The sequence below is a fragment of the Pelobates fuscus genome, chromosome 3 (assembly GCF_036172605.1).
Source record: "Pelobates fuscus isolate aPelFus1 chromosome 3, aPelFus1.pri, whole genome shotgun sequence".
NCBI classification, from domain to species: Eukaryota; Metazoa; Chordata; class Amphibia; order Anura; family Pelobatidae; genus Pelobates; species Pelobates fuscus.
In genome coordinates, this window is record NC_086319.1 from 43,761,296 (window position 1) to 43,778,360 (window position 17,065).

At 41.0% G+C, this 17,065-nt stretch overlaps 1 protein-coding gene across 5 annotated transcripts in view; it reads right to left on the minus strand.

The window, feature by feature from the left end:
• NAV3 (neuron navigator 3) overlaps window positions 1-17,065 on the minus strand; it is a 662,176-nt gene that overhangs the window by 93,060 nt on the left and 552,051 nt on the right. For all 5 annotated transcript variants that reach the window (XM_063446980.1, XM_063446978.1, XM_063446976.1 and 2 more), the window contains 2 exons: window positions 16,565-16,673; window positions 5,160-5,543 (listed from right to left, as the gene is read on the minus strand). In XM_063446980.1, coding sequence (XP_063303050.1) covers window positions 5,160-5,543; window positions 16,565-16,673 — 493 coding nt within the window. The remainder of the gene's footprint in view (window positions 1-5,159; window positions 5,544-16,564; window positions 16,674-17,065) is intronic.

Below are 17,065 nucleotides of genomic sequence, written 5' to 3' on the forward strand. Positions count from 1 at the left end.
TGAAAATGTTATTACGTGCTCAACGCGTTTGACATCATTGTTGGAAACGTGTTGTTATCTCACTACGATTAAATGTTTAAGTGAGAAAATAAACTTATTTTTACTTTACAATCACTGTTTTCCTTTGAGATGATGCCATATTTCTCAATGTTGATCATCCGCTTCCAAGCTATGGAGTTTCTCAACTTTCAACAAGTAAGAGTTTCATTTAAACGCCAACCTAGATTGTGTTGTGTTCGACTCCTATGTTCCTGTTTCTCTTCGTTCTGTTCATTATAGCTGCAGTAGTCTGTTTAAATTTGTACAGCTATAAACCAACAATCCATGTGGTTTGCTGTCAAATAGAAAACCAGTGCTTCCATCTTGCCAGACAAATCATATGTAATGTCCACTAGCACTTTAGTTATCTATGTGTGAAGGAGTTTCATATTTTCGTGAATGAAACTGCTGACAAATGCTGAATTACAAATTCTGCAAATATCTCATGGACACTTTACTAATCAGGGACCCAATAAATATTCTTCTCTATTCACCAAACTGAAGTTTAGTGTAGAATCTGGACAACATACATGCATCTGAAAAAAATGAGTTAAAGAACCGTATTTTACTTAACAGCATCAGGGCCATCTTCAAGAGGTCACCAACAGTACTGCAGCAAAGTGCCCCAGCATTTTATGGGTCTTACCTTGGCTCATGTTACTATATGCATTAACCGTAGGAAGCACCTTACTTCCAGCAAATTCTCCAACCCCATGAATAATGGAGTGGCTGTCTGCACCTGTACGGTACACACTATCCAGGTGCAGACTTACTCTTCACTACTATGTCATGTTCAGTTATGAGTTGTTACAGTCGGGTATGCAGTAGGAGGAGCCCAGTACCAGCTTCCAGGATAGCTTCCATGCAGCTAATAGGAGCTGTTCACACTTAGCTGGTAACGTAATACATTGCAACTGTGCGAAGGTAACCAGATGTAATGAAAATATGCCCCTAGCTAGGGGGCACATAATTTTTAGATTTGCACTTTAATTGTCCCCAAAATGTCTGATGACAGTCTTGAATAATGTCCCTTTAATAATCACGGGTGAGTGAGGGAACACAGATTGCAGCCTGTACTTTCACCTATGAAAGCATATGTGAATTCGGCCTCTCTCACCCAGTTTTAATTTCTAATCAGAATAGGCCATGTTGTCGATTGGGCAAGGATGTCCCCAATTTCTTTTGCTCACTTGGTCGTATTACTGATTTCCCACCCCTCTAGTGGTCATGCCGTTTCCTTAGTATGCTGTAATATGGGAGTTTTAGTCCAATAGTCAACAATAACGAAGATGTCAAACATATCCTATTCCTCCAAAGAATGTTTACTTATCTAACTTAGAGAAGACAAAATCAATTCTCATGCAGGAGATTTTTTTTTATCTTTCATGTGCTGAATATTTCCTTAACACTATGTACATTGCAGATTCATTTTATATATCTGCCTAACACAGCCCTTGTCATCCACATGTATTCTGAATGATAGGCACCACTTTAAGAAATTAATATAATAACACTTAGTGAAAATGAACATCATTTTCTAAATCCAAATCCATTCTGTTTATCACATTAAAACAGCTTGCAAATCATTATAATTAAGTGATATTTTAAGCACGTGTAAGGATTAAATAGGAATAAGCGGCGATCTACACAACTGGATATGAAAGAAGATCAGCTTTTCCAGTCTGATAAATTCCTTTTAAAAAACTCAAAGGCTGGTCTCCAGTGTAATGTCAGAACACAGAAAGCTTTTTTTCAGGATATGTAAATATCCAAGCTCATTCTCATGCTTTCCTGCCATCAGGAAGGGTAATCGAGGCTTTAATTTTGCCAAGTAATGTTTACTAAGTAATAATTCTATCTAAAAAAAGCAAACAGTTTTAATGCGAAAAGGAAAAGAGAAGCATTTGCCTGGACCATTTTACCGGTTCAACGCATATGCGTGCACTCTGAGCCAGTGAATGGAGGTTGAGAGGGAGGGAGGGAATGCATGAGGAGTGAAAGCAGGGATTTAAAAAAATATAGAGGAGGGGATAGGGAGGATGGAGGGCTTCACTCATTGTATTAAGGAGGGAGGGGAGACAAAGACGTACCACATTGCCTGCTCTGTCTGCATGGGAGAAACGGTGACATCTATTGGCAGCGTGAAGACGACAGACATAAAATATGGACATACTTAACATTAGGTAGCAGAAGCAGAGTTCTAGGCTGCCTAAGTCACGTGTGCTGGGATGTACAACTTGACCCCGGCATAAACCTGCCAATAACCCTGGATGTGCAATGTTTCAAGCCAGCCTTCTACCATGATGACCACTTCAAAAAGCAGAAGTGGTCATAATGGTTGAAGTAACCCTTTACATTTTATATAAGTACAGTGTTTAACAGATGCAATATTTTGTTATGCTTGATTACTAGTGATGTCGCGAACATAAAATTTTCCGTTCGCGAACAGCGAACACGAACTTCCGCAAATGTTCGTGAACGGGCGAACCGGGCGAACCGCCATAGACTTCAATAGGCAGGCGAATTTTAAAACCCACAGGGACTCTTTCTGGCCACAATAGTGATGCAAAAGGTGTTTCAAGGGGACTAACACCTGGACTATGGCTTGCCGGAAGGGGGTCCATGGCAAAACTCCAATGAAAAATTACATAGTTGATGCAGAGTCTGGTTTTAATCCATAAAGGGCATAAATCACCTAAAATTCTTAAATTGTTTGGAATAACATGCTTTAAAACATCAGGTATGATGCACAACCGCAAACTCCCCATTTGCACAAGGTTGGATACCAAGCTAGCCATGTCCCGTTCCTTGTCCTCACTGATGTCATTGAAGGTCTCTTCCTCCACCCAGCCACGTACAACACCAAGGGTCCCCGAAAGGTGACAACAAGCCCCCTGTATTTTTTTTTTTAAATGTACACTACTGTTACACCAGATATGAGTTGCACTGGTGTGACACTGTGCCCTGGCAGGCCCTGAAACGCGCACGTGTGAAGGAAACTGACTGCTATTATTTCACAGTCAAATTTCTAGTTTTTTTTTTTTTAATGTACACTACTGTTACACCAGATATGAGTTGCACTGGTGTGACACTGTGCCCTGGCAGGCCCTGAAACGCACACGTGTGAAGGAAACTGACTGCTATTATATTACAGTCAAAAAAGTTTTTTTTTTAAATGCAAGCTATTGTGACACCAGATATGAGTGGTGGCACTGGGCAAGTGGGCACAGCGCTGTGAGCCTTACACACACACTGGCAGGCAGGCAACTACAATTAGATTACACAGAAAAAAAAAAGCTGACTGGTGTTCTAGCCCTAAAAAGGGCTTTTTGGGGTGCTGTCCTTGCAGCAGAGATCAGATGAGTCCTTCAGGACTGTAGTGGACACTGAATACACTAGCCTAGCTATCGATTTCCCTATTGAATCAGCAGCAGCTACACTGTCCCTCCTCTCACTAAGAATGCAGCTTCCGGGGGGCGGGCCTAGCTGTCATGGAGGAAAGATGCACTTCGTGTGAGCTCCCTCAATATCTCACTTTAAGCAGCTATCAACAAGCGAATTTCACCCCAGAAGGGGATGACCCAGCAATGTTGCTCCTACCTGACTGACCCGACATGCTTAATAGCGGTCAGCAACTTACTTACCTCCGTGTGGCAAGTGTGGCCTGGTGCTCAACGGGCGGGAGAGGCGGCCAATCTCCCCATCCTGGGATGCCCAGGAGCAGCTACTTCCCGGCAGGAGCTCAGTTACCCCCCCCCCCCCCCCCCCTTGGACTGGTGGGGGTTTTCCCAGTCCACCCCTGAGAGGCTGTTTGGACCTAATGGACGCACAGAGCACAGCCGCCCATGCTGACATACTCATCTGCGACTCTCCCAATATGGCGGCAGCCGCGTGTCCTCCTGGTACCAGCAAAGCATGGCAGGATATTGAGTCTAAGCTGGACAGACTCTTTAATCAATTTTGGAAGCAAATAACAAGCAGGAAGCCCCAACAAGCTCCACCACAGCCCCAACAAGCTCCACCACAGCTAAGCGAAGCAGTCCCCATTAAAATCCACCAACGCAAAAGGTGTCGAAGATGGGACCGGAGGCACAAACAGAAATGCAGAGCCTGCCCCACATCAAGCACTCGCCTCCATATTAAGCCACCACAATCCCGCACCGGACATGAAGCACCACCGCGACAGATCCGACCACCCAACAAAACAAGCTTCCACCACCTCAAGACGCGAACCCGGCACTCAGCCAGAGACTTGCCTTTGTTGTTCCAGGTATCATGGACTTCCAGGGTCTGCACGTGGCGCCCAGAAGGGATCGGATGAACACAAGCAGTAAACAGCAGCCTGCCAAGCATGTCCCACTATATCCGATCCTACACACCATGCCTTTGATCACATGAACTGCTCTCTGCACATTAACTAATCGTAAAGTAGCAAGCGTTTAAACATGTCATTATTTCACCTCTAAAGAGTTTATTGTCGTAGTTCCTTACATGCCTTTACCTTAACTGTTCATGTATTATGTTATTCACTAGTCTCATCTCATGGGGCGACTCACACTTGATTTATAACTAGTGGTAGAGCTGCTGATATAAATACACAGTTGATAACGTGCAAGCTACACCCTAAACATGACAGCCATCTTTCACAACAATGTACTGCTATATACTCATGCCCTCAGTGCAACTAGCCATGATACACGCACGTTAAGCCTAGCATGCTCAAATATAACACACTTCTATCTAGAAAAAAAAGAAAAAAAAAGAATGCAGTTTCCGAATGAATCTAAAATGGATACTGTCCAGGAGGTGGGAGGATCTGGGAGGGAGGGTCTGCTGCTGATTTTCTGGAATGTGTCTGCTGACTGTGAGGTACAGGGTCAAAGCTTACTCAATGATGATGAATAGGGGGCGGACCGAACATCGCCAGCTATGTTCGCCAGGAACTATTCGCCTGCGAACCGTTCGGGACATCTCTATTGATTACATAATTCATACAGTAGATAGTAGGAATGTATGTAGTGATTATGTATAAGTGGAACATTGATTAGGGATATAGGTTGCACATTGTTGCACAAGTTTACATAGCTGGCATTTTCTATATGAACTATAAACTTGCTTACCCACTGTTGATATCATCTGTTCTTAGACTTTTTCCAAGAATGTCTCCATCACTCATATATCCCCCCAAATCCACTTCTGATGACATATCAAGATCATGGCTTCCTTTATCACCAAGCTCAACTTGCGCAATGTTTCCAAGGCGAGATACAGCAGCACGTCGAAGAGGTGTGGTGTACATGAAGCGTGAAGGGTCCGTGTGTATGAAACGTCCAGTACCACTTCTTGGGTAAGCACCAACCAAGGACGGAGCATCTCCTGCCTGAAGCCTGGGACTAGCTTGGCCGAGTCTCCACGTCATCGTAGATGATCGATTCGTTAGGCTTGGCATATTTCTCCCACTAACTTCAGTTGTCACAGTGCTATCAAATGTTGTTTCCAGTGTGCTGCCATTAAAAAAGAATCAAACACACATCGAATATTAGAGCAAAATACAAAATATACAGAAAAAGTAGATCATACATATGCCCAGCCAACAAATTTAAGAAACAACTTAGCTAATTATAGGTTTCTTCCTTAAAGCAGAATTGTACTTTAATGTGACAAATATAATTGATTTGATTAAAAATTTTTTGGAACATGGCAATTTTAGAAGACATTTCATATAATATACGTACACTGCCCTTTGCACTGGCAACATTCCAATCAGTTTTTGATACCGACATAACATCATAATTAAAACATAAAAATAGGTTTGACATTTAGTCTGTATGTGATGTAAAATTACCAAAATGTTATAATTTCCAAGTCATGTGTTTCATATCTCCAGACAGTGCCTGCCGTATGGCATAGAAGCCATCAGATTCTCTTACTATGGGATGCATGAGGCATGACATCACTTGATGAATTGAATGGAATATGCAAGATTCCAGCTCTTTATTTTGATGAGTTTTCAATCTGCCAGACATTTTTTTTTTAATTTCATTTTTAATAACTGTGGCTTTCTAAACATATGTTGGATTCATTAACATCTCAGGTGTATTGAGATGTTAATCTGAGAACATTATATTTATTAATTTGTCTGATTTTTTTTAATGTGGTCACACCTGGTTTGTTCAGTAGTAGAAGAGAACTGATTTGTTTTTGAATACTCTGTTCCAAATGCTACAACTCAATTAGGTCTGGATTATATTACTTGTAATAAATTACTGTTTTAAGTAATAAATTCTGCCACTGACTACAACAGAATAATCTCAGTTACAAAGTGAAATAAGATCATTGTCTGTACGCAGATAAGAGTTCCTACCGAGCCAAGAGTCTTTTTTATTTCAAAGTGATGTGTATTTCTACCAATATAAATGGATGTGTCGCTGCGTGTGGTTTGGGGTTTGTTTTCTAAACTGTAAATTATGCTTAAATCACATTTGTGAAATTTAGAGCAAAATAGTTAAAGTGGGAAAATATGGGGACATTAAATTAGATAATAACAACAACCAGTAATGGTACATGCAGATGACTCTGGTTTCCAGGATGTCCCAGGAATGTTAATTTTGCTTAACATCCATGGGATGCTGCTATTACCCAAATTAATGGTACTCATTTTATCTACCTCAGAATGATGAAGGGCTGAGTCTTGGATTTGAACCACCAACCCCCAAAGGTTGAACAAATGATATTGGTGATGCATTAGCCCACTGAGCTATCTCACCATTAGTTCGCTTTAATTTAATTCACACTTTGCTATTTAGTCAACAAACTGAATTTGTGTCTGCTGATATGATCGCAGGTTTATTGACATGAAACCCCAAATTAACTTTAGTAACAGGTCTTAACATTTCATGTCCTACACAACTAGTTAAGCACTAAAAGTTACTTGTCAATGCAAGCCTGAAAGGTTCTTGACACACTTACAGAATTTCTACTCAACTGGGCAGAATTTTCACTGGCCATTAACTAGTGGTAAGGGGAAATTTTGAGCCCAATTTTAGGAACTGTTATATTAGCTATTCATAGCACCGCTGTTAGTGTCATTTGTGTACTCAAAGGAGTCTAAAATCAACAACTACTCTTCATCATTTATTAAAGGTGTTTGTACTCTAGCAGGTCAAGATGTCCGCAACAATTGCTCTTTCAGAAACTACCTATCAAGAAGCATTACAGTCATTTCAAGAAGGTTGCTATTATGAAGACAGTCATTTTTCCCATGCTTAACTAGAGTGACATCTATGGTTTAGAGCTGCAGTCTTTAAGGAGATTAAAATATTTTTTTCTTCAACCATTTTCTCGTAGAATTCGGAATTCAGAAACTTTGGTATTAAAGGCTGTGTATGTTAAGATAATGTGTCACATAATATCGGGCATGGCTTTAGAACATTAAAGAAGAGAAAGTCAAAATCATAAAAACAGAAGCATAGTTTAATTTGTGCATTTTATTTGGTAAATTGCACAATAAACGTCTGCTAGGCAAGGGTGTAGGTGCTATGCATGGGGCTCTCTTTTAAAACAATGAGCATAATGAAATAGACAGACAATCCAATTCCTAATTTCTGTTCTCTTTACAAGTTGGAAATTTGTAACAAACAAGTAAAATCAGGGGTTGGATTCTCTATTTGATTTATTTATGTTGTGAATTTTTAAGACAATCAATAATGCCTTAAAATATGTACTCAACTTTAGCCTGAAGCAGGGATTTCAAAGTACGTTCTTGCAGGCCATTTCTAACCCCTTAAGCCCAAAATAAATATAATATAGTTTACAAAATAAATATAATATACCATTTAGAGATACTTTCTGCTACTTAATACAAATACAAAAAAAATATATATATTTGAACATTCTATTTATGGTTATCTAGATATATTAGGATTTAAGGGCTTAATCACCAGAAGTTGTTGGAAAGAGAGTTACACGTTTAAAAAATCCCTTCCATTGGGGAGCGTGGCTAAGGCACGGACGAAGCTGGACGTGTGAGAGACTAGCTCCGTCGGACCGGGTACCTTAACAGCTTGTATCCACAGCATTAGACCGGAAAAAATGGCTGCCTCCACGGCTAAACACCGGCAGACCGCGATGTCGTCCAAACCAGCCAGAAAGCAGAGGCAGAAAGCCGCGAATCTGCAGATCTCGGCCCTCTCATCATCGAGCAAGCTGCTCCAAGATGGCGCCGACGTGGCGCACTCACCAGCATCTGAATCAGAGGCAAGTGATGTCACTTCAGTATCTCGCCTCCAACACATTCCCCAAGCTGAAGGGGACATTAGGATCCTGTTGTCAGACCTCAAACACACTATGAGAGCTGACTTCCAAAAATTAGCTGCTGATATTAAAAGAGATGTGCAGGCTATTGGGGACCGCACGGCCCATCTGGAAAACAAGATGGAGGAGGTCATAGAAGCACATAATTCCCTGGCTAACGCCTACTCCACATTTCAGTCTCAAATCCAACAGTTGGAGACAAAAGTGGTGGATTTAGAAGATAGAGCCCGCAGAAACAACATCCGCCTGCGCGGCATTTCTGAGGAGGTTAAACAACCGGATTTAAGAGGTTATGTCACCCAACTCTTTCAGGCACTGCTACCAGAGGCTTCTGAGCAGGAGTTACAGCTAGATAGAGTACACAGGCTGATGACATCATTGCCAAGAGACATCATTGCCCAGAGACATCATTGTAAGGGTGCATTTCTATACGACAAAAGAGAGGCTGATGATGGCGGCGCGAGACGCGCGGAACCTAGGAGAACGCTTCAAGGACATACAGCTATACACCGACTTGTCACCAGCGACGATGGCTAAACAAAGAGCTTTTGGCCCTATCACCAAGGCACTCAGAGAGGCGTCCATACAGTATAAATGGGGCTTCCCGACACGCCTCATCGCACGGAGAAACAGAGTGGAGAGGGTGTTTCTCAACCCAGAAGACGGGAGGAACGGGCTAACACAGTGGAACATTCCTTTGCCGCAACCAGAGTCGGCAGAAAAGAACACCCAAGCCCATCCATCCCGAGTAGCTGGAGACTGGCACAGGATTGACGCAGCTAAGTGAACGGCACACCACAGACACTTATATTGTCATTAGTTCTTTCCATCTCTTTTAAATGAGAGGGAAGGTGTTTTGGAGGCCGGGTCCTGTAAATGTAAAATGGGATGCAGGTAGAAATCACATAATGGGATGAGACGTTAAAATAAACACACTAAAAAGAAAAAGAACCAAAAAAAAAGGAATAAAAAAAAAAGAATAATAATAAACAAAAACAAAAAAAAACAAAAAAAAAAATTTAATAAAAAAAAAAAATAAAGGTAAAAATAATAATAATAAAAAAAAATACACGGGAAAATAACCGGGCATGTTTGACATATTCCCATAAGTTAACACGGTTAAAAGTATATAAGTATAAATGGACATGGAAGGTAAGCCGAAATATGTAGGGAGCAAGTCAGCGATACATAAGTCATGTCCTTTCATTATCTCGACTTGGAGACTTACCATCTCTGACTCGGTCTAAGGTTAAATCCATGGATAGGGAAGGTCCCCTATGACATGTTGTATCCAACAGATGGTACCACCCGATACTTCACCCCCCAGTGGCCCAAGCCAGGCCACTCAGACGTATACAGTATACGTCACCAATTCTAATTGCCTACCGTGTGCTTGTCACGTGGTTTTCAGGCAACTGTATATATGTTTTTTTCTGTTATTTTGTTCTTCAGTTCTTAAATCTTACTGTTTTTTTCTTTGTCTTGATTGAGGGAATCATAGTACGGACACATAAAGAGGCTTGCACTCAGAGCCCCAGGGAGATGGTAACTGACAGGGGGACTAAGTTAAAGGAGTATGAATTGCCATTCAGCAATACTGGACAGCATATTAGGTTGTATGTAATATAATGGTGCTGACGTTTCTGTCATTGAACACTAAAGGACTCAACTCCCCAAATAAAAGGAGACTGGCACTATTGGAAGCGAAAAGGGCTAAAGCCCAAATTGTATTCTTCCAAGAAACCCATTTCCAATGCGGTAAAAGACCCAAATTTAATTCCCCTCTATATCCCCTAGACTTTCACTCCTGCTTCTCTAAAAAGAAGCGGGGGGTGTCGATCCTTATCGGGAAATATGTGGCGTTTGAACTAGTAAAAAAACGCACAGACAAACAGGGAAGATATTTAATTATACAATGTTTGCTGAATAACGCCCCGTACACCTTAATTAACGTTTATGGCCTGCATACAGCCCAAACCACATTTCTCCTTACTATTTTCAATGCACTGGACGAAGGCAGACTAGGGGATGTAGTAATAGGAGGGGACACGAATTTCATCTTAGATACTCAACTGGATACATCCTCTTCACACACAGTGAAAGCATCTACTGAGATAGGCAGGAAAACAACCTCGGGGCACCTCAATCAACTTCTATTAGAGCAGAATTTTATAGACCCATGGAGGGTGACACATCCGCAAGAAAAGGATTTCACATTTCACTCAGTGGCTCATAACTCGTACTCCCGAATAGACCGCTTTTTGATACCTACCTCCTTGATTGGCAACGTTGTCAATACTAGTATAGGCCTGATAACGTGGTCGGACCATGCGCCGATCATTCTCCACCTGAACGAACAATTCCCTGCTAAAGGGAGAGGAACTGGGCGGCTTAACGAAAGCCTGCTCAGTGACCCCCAAGTATTAGAAGACCTCCATAGAGAACTGGAAGTCTATTTTTTGACCAACTCTCAACCAAACACATCCACAGAAAGTTTGTGGTTAGCCCATAAGGCATATATCAGGGGAGTACTAATTAAGCATGCGAGTAGGGCCAAAGCCGTGCGTATAGCCAAGTATATAACCCTCACTAGCCGCCTCACAAAACTGAATACACTCAATAAACAAACACCCTCAAGGACGCATCTTAGAGAGATTACAGACATACGAACGCAACTACAAGAACTGGAAGTGGCTAAAACAAATTTATTTCTACGAAGACTTAAAGCAAAATTCTATGAGCAGGGAAACAGAGCAGGGAAAGTACTTGCATCTAGACTTAAAAAGCGTAGCCTAGCAACCAAAATAGCTTACGTTCACAATCCCCTGGGTCAGAAAGTTGTAAACCCTGATAAAATAGTACAGGAATTTGCTCAGTTCTACCGCACACTCTATAATCTTAAAGATGATAACCTGACATCCCAACCAACACAAGAACAGATAAATAAATTTCTAGAAACAATCCATTTACCTTCGCTGCCCACTGATAAGATCCCTGACCTGATTAAACCAATCTCAGTTGAGGAAGTTACACAAATGATCACAGACTTACCCAACGCGAAATCACCAGGGCCCGATGGACTCTCCTCCATATACTATAAAACCTTCCAAACTGCTCTTACCCCAGTGTCTCTGTTTAACCAAGGCTTCACACAAGGTAAATTACCTGGCGAAATGCTACGAGCTCATATAGTTACACTACCTAAACCGGGTAAAAAACCCACAGCATGCGCTAACTTCCGCCCAATATCCCTATTGAATATTGACACCAAACTATATGCAAAAATCCTGGCAACTAGACTCAAACACTTACTCCCCACTCTAATCCACTATAACCAATCTGGCTTTGTCAAAGGCAGGCAGGGCTCAGACAATTCTAGGCTTCTTCTTAACGTCTTGGAGGGTCTCAACACTAACAAACTGGGAGGACTGCTGCTTGCGTTGGATGTGGAAAAAGCCTTCGATAGGCTCAATTGGCTATACATGAAATCGGCACTAGACAAATTTGGCTTTCCTTCCGCATTCATAAAAGCGATTATGGCCTTATACACCTTCCCAGAAGCTAGTGTCACTAACGCAGGATTCATTTCCCCACCCTTCCCAATTTCGAATGGAACGAGATAGGGTTGTCCTTTGTCCCCCCTGCTTTTCATAATATGTCTAGAACCTTTAGCTCAGATCATTAGGCAGAACCCGAACATCCACGGAGTCAATATCAACGAACATCAATACAAACTCTCATTGTTCGCCGATGATATTCTGCTGACACTGACAAGGCCAGAGGTGTCACTCCCAAACCTTATGTCCATCCTACAATCTTTCGGCTCTATCTCCTATTACAAACGTAATACGGCTAAGACACAAGCCTTGCCAATTAACCTCCCTTTGGAGAATGCTGAGGTGTTAAAAAAGACCTTCGATTTCGATTGGAGGACGGAGTCGGTAACCTATTTGGGAGTACGAGTTGCCAAATCGATACATACTATATACAAACTAAACCATATTCCTCTCTTGGAAACCATCCGCAAAGACCTGAACTCCTGGAAAGACGTGATGCTCTCATGGGCAGGGAGAGTTAATGCAGTGAAAATGATGGCCCTACCTAAACTACTGTACTTATTTCGTATGTTGCCTGTAACTATTCCACAAAGTTTTTGTAAAAAAGCCCAGTCCATCATTAATAGCTTTATATGGGGGAACAAACGTGCGAGAGTAGCGAGTCACACCTTGTATAGACCGTTCCAGATGGGAGGGATGGGGGTGCCGCAGGTGGCCATGTATCACTTGGCAGCCATACTATCCCAGGCAGTAAATCTCCATGCAGACAAGGGACAACTACTTTGGGTCGACATGGAACGCAAACAATGGCCTAAGGAGACACTCCTAGAGCACATGTGGTCCCCACCAGCTAAAAGGGGGAAGGCGCGCACGCTCCTTTCCACAACAAAACTGACGGTACACATATGGGATAAGTTTAGAGCAATTCAGACTAAGACTCCTAGATTTCACAGATGGGCGCCATTAAACGCCATGTCCACAGTGTTACCATGGCTCTCACTATCCACATGGGCAGAAGCGGGCATCACTAGTGTCTCCCAATTGTTTACTGGTACGGAAATCACTCCCTTTGCTGAGCTCCAACAGAAGTACAGCCTAGCTCCTAGATATGTGTTCCCTTACCTCCAAATTAAAAATGCACTATTGGAGCATGTAGATAGGACCACAGAGGGCAAGGCTGGGGAATCTACTCAGCAATGCGATCTCCTTATGACATGTTGGAAATACCCCCTTAGGCCTAAATTGCTCTCCAGGTGCTACAAAGCAATATCGAACTTCCCACTGTCCCCAAACCTATCATTTATGTCCCAATGGGAAAAAGAAAGTGGGACAACTCTTCTTCCCCACAAATGGCTAGCACTAGTCAATGCACTGACTGGGTATACCGCGTGCTACTCACATATTGAAGCTCACAGAAAGCTAATGTACCGATGGTATCTGACGCCGGATAAACTTAGCAATATATACCCAAACTTAGTCACAAAAAGGCACGACGCTCCACATATGGTGGGGATGCGACCTTATTCGGCCATTGTGGTTGGAGGTTTCTAGGTTGCTTAGCAAAGTAGATATCATTCTCCCGCTGGAGTTTGGGGCCTGCCTATGGTTGGACCTTCCCGCCAGCTGGACGAAGCAGAAGAAAGCATTGGCCGCACAGGTGATACTAGCAGCTAGAGCTCTTATAGCGCTCAATTGGAAATCAACCAATTGCCCGTCTGAAAAGAACCTCATGGACAAAATCCGACTAAATTATGTATATGACATCTCATCGGCGATAACTGCCGACCAAAAACATAAAATATCTCAAAACTGGGAACCTTGGTGTAGTCGCTTTCAGTTCCAGCCTCCATAAAACCTTCAATAGGCCTCAGATCCAGATCATGCACACACCTGTTACTAACTATCAACAAAAAAAAAAAAAACACACACACAAAAAAAAGAGAACTTTAGGGCAGGGAGCTTCTTATTCCTCTCCCCCCCCCCCCCCCATCCTGGTCGATACCACCGCCTAAGACGACAGCCATAGAAGTCCGAATAGCTGCTGGATAGCAAGCAGATATGGTTCTCCCTCATGTTAGATTTATGTTAGATTGTTTTTTAAATGTATTCTATTTGTTTTTTCCGTTATTATGCTTTAATTTGGGAGGTTCAGGCGGAGCAATGCCTTGACACTTGCGTAATACATCACAGAGTGCCACACTTAGGGGGATATATAGGAGGCATTAATAGTGTAGGTGGAGAGCCTCGTCGAGTAGATAGCCGACACTTGAGACTTCTTGACCCCCCTGAATGCCCAACAAGGTTAAGGTATACAGCAGGTACACGTATCACATGACGAACAGACACAAGATAACCAGAGCATCGCCCCTGCATGCATGTAAAAGGCTGATAGCTACACTGCCTCAATGACGAGTTACACTTGAAGGTGGTAAAGAGGGGTATAGGTAACGCCTGTTCTAAATTGGGACGAGCAGAGACTACACTACGCCCAAACCACTGCGTACATAGATAGGTGGTGATTAATATGAAATATGAATGTCACTGTGTTGTATCAGATCCTTTGTACTGTAACCCTGAACCCCCCACCCTACCCCTTTTTTTTCTGTACCCCCACCCTTTCTATTTTATGATTGAAAACAATAAACTTAATTAATAAAAAAAAAAATCCCTTCCATTGTCAAATGGGAAAAGGATCTCAATATTTCTTATACCCCTTTCGATAGTACCAAACTACTATTCAATTAAAAAAAATATTAATTGTATTTTTTTTGTTGGAACTACATTTAAAGATCTTATATAGATGGTACTTGGTTCCTTCTAAGTTGCATAAACTATATGAAGCATATTCACCTCTATGTTGGAGATGTAAAAACAAGATTGGTACTTATACTTCATAGATGGTATTTATTTTTTTATTTATTTATTTATAAAATATTTTACCAGGAAAGATACATTGAGATTTCTCTCATTTTCAAGTATGTCCTGGTATAGTTGTGGTATATTAAAATATAATAAAGTCTGTATACCCTCCCTGATCTCAGATCTAATTTCAGATACCATATTACTCACACCTTCCATTTTCCTATTCATTCTAGATTTCACCATAAGGGAGAAAAAAATATAAATATTTAATTACACTTTCTCTATGCACTTAAGATATCTGTAGCTCATAATTGGAAAATCAGCCAACCTCCATAATGGCAAGAAATAATTAACCAGCTGGATTATCAATATACAATCGAAAGTCATTTTATAGCTTCCTCCGGAAAACATATCTCTTACCGAGACTCATGGAACCCTTGGATATCTACTCCCCCTTAACCATCATCGGGCACTGGATACAGCAGTCTTTTTCTATGTTTGTGTTTGTATTTGTTTGTTTTTTTGTATTTGCCACAAAACTATGATAATACTTTGCTGTTAGCCTTTTATATGTCTTTCAAGCACCTAATAACACAATTAATCAAATTTATGCATAATACTGTATCACATGTTTACTGTTGGCAATGTCTTTATAATTGAATATAAAGAGAATAAATATTTTTTTTAAAAGCCATGTCTTTGTGTCTATGTAGCTTTGGATGGGAGTCTGGGAGTATGAAGTGTGTATTTGTGCATCTGCATGTATGTTTGGTGGTGCAAATCTGTGGCTACTAGGGAAAACATGGTAAGTTGACTTTGTGACCCCTGGTCTAGAATGTCTCTTTAAATAAAATTACACTTGGAACCACTAAAGCACATTAACTAATGTGAAGAGTGTATGCTATTCTTTTTTTTTACAAAAAGTTCAGATTCTAATAGAAACACTTTTATAAATTGATCTTGTTACACCCCTCTGGCTTTAAAGAACACAACATGTCTGTTTACTTCCTAGTTTTGATGGCACTGTGGAGCTAAATTCAGGAGGCATCAATTACCCAGAGTGCCTCCCTTATAAAGACTTATCACTGAGCTGCATTTGAACAGCCTGAGAAAGCCTAAGCAGGGCTAGAAGGGGAGGGATTGCAAAGGCAGCAGGCAAGACAACTGCAGGCTTTACAAGCTTTTTTTTAGATATAATCCCAATGAAAAAATGCATAATTAAATGCATGCATCCTTTCATTAGGATATGTCTACTAAACAATGATTTTTGTAGATTTTATTTTTGTGCACGGGGCAACCAGAAGCCGCATCTTGTACTTGATACATTACCATACCTATAGAGATAGGCAACATTGGATTGTGGTTTGCCAAAACTGACGTATCGGTAGGCCTGTAAATAAAGTGGGCCCACCAAGGAAGGTAGTTACAAAAAAAATAGAATAAAATAAAATAATTAAATAAAAGGGGGAGTGGTGGGAGGGACACATCTCCAGGCGCTGCCTTTATATATATTTATTATATTTGGACATTTTTATTTAACGTAGAGTTTCCCTATAATGCTGTTGTTTCTCAAATTATCATTCATGACAAAAGTTTCAGAATAGAACACATTACTCCAAAAAAGTCTAAAATTAGATTACAACGAGCTCAGAAACATAAATCTGCTTCTAGGTGTTATTTTAAAAGTTCAATTTTAGCATGTGCTCTTGATGGCATTTTTTAATTGCATAAACCAGAAATCACAATACAAATAACAACATTTAATACAAAAAAAACAGATAATGAGCACATACCTGTGACTTATTTGAGTACCACGTAAACTAGACATTGTTTCTTCTAGATTTTGTCTTAAATCCGCTATATTCTTTACAGTTCGCATTCTCCGTGTCTCTGGGTCTTCTCCTAAAAAAGTTTAATAATTTACAAGTTAGTAACAACAATGGAAAGCAAAGTGTGTGACGTGTGTTTTCTACAACAAGGCAATGAGGTTTATTCACTACAAGAACTGACAAGGGAACTGCAAACTTTAGGTCAAAATAGGTGAATTGTAAAATTTCCTCCATCTCAGCTACTTATCTAGCTTAGCTATTTTTGTCCTGAACTATGCAGTTCCCTTGTCACGTCTTCATTCCCGGTTTACTTAAAATACCACAATGACTAACATAGCTTTAGATTTTAGAGCCTGTCTTGCTTAAATTGCGTGACCTATTTATTCCTCAGATAATCCATGCCTTGCCCTCCTTTGAGAAAACCCTCATATCTTTATTCTATACGTTTCATCACAATAACTGTCA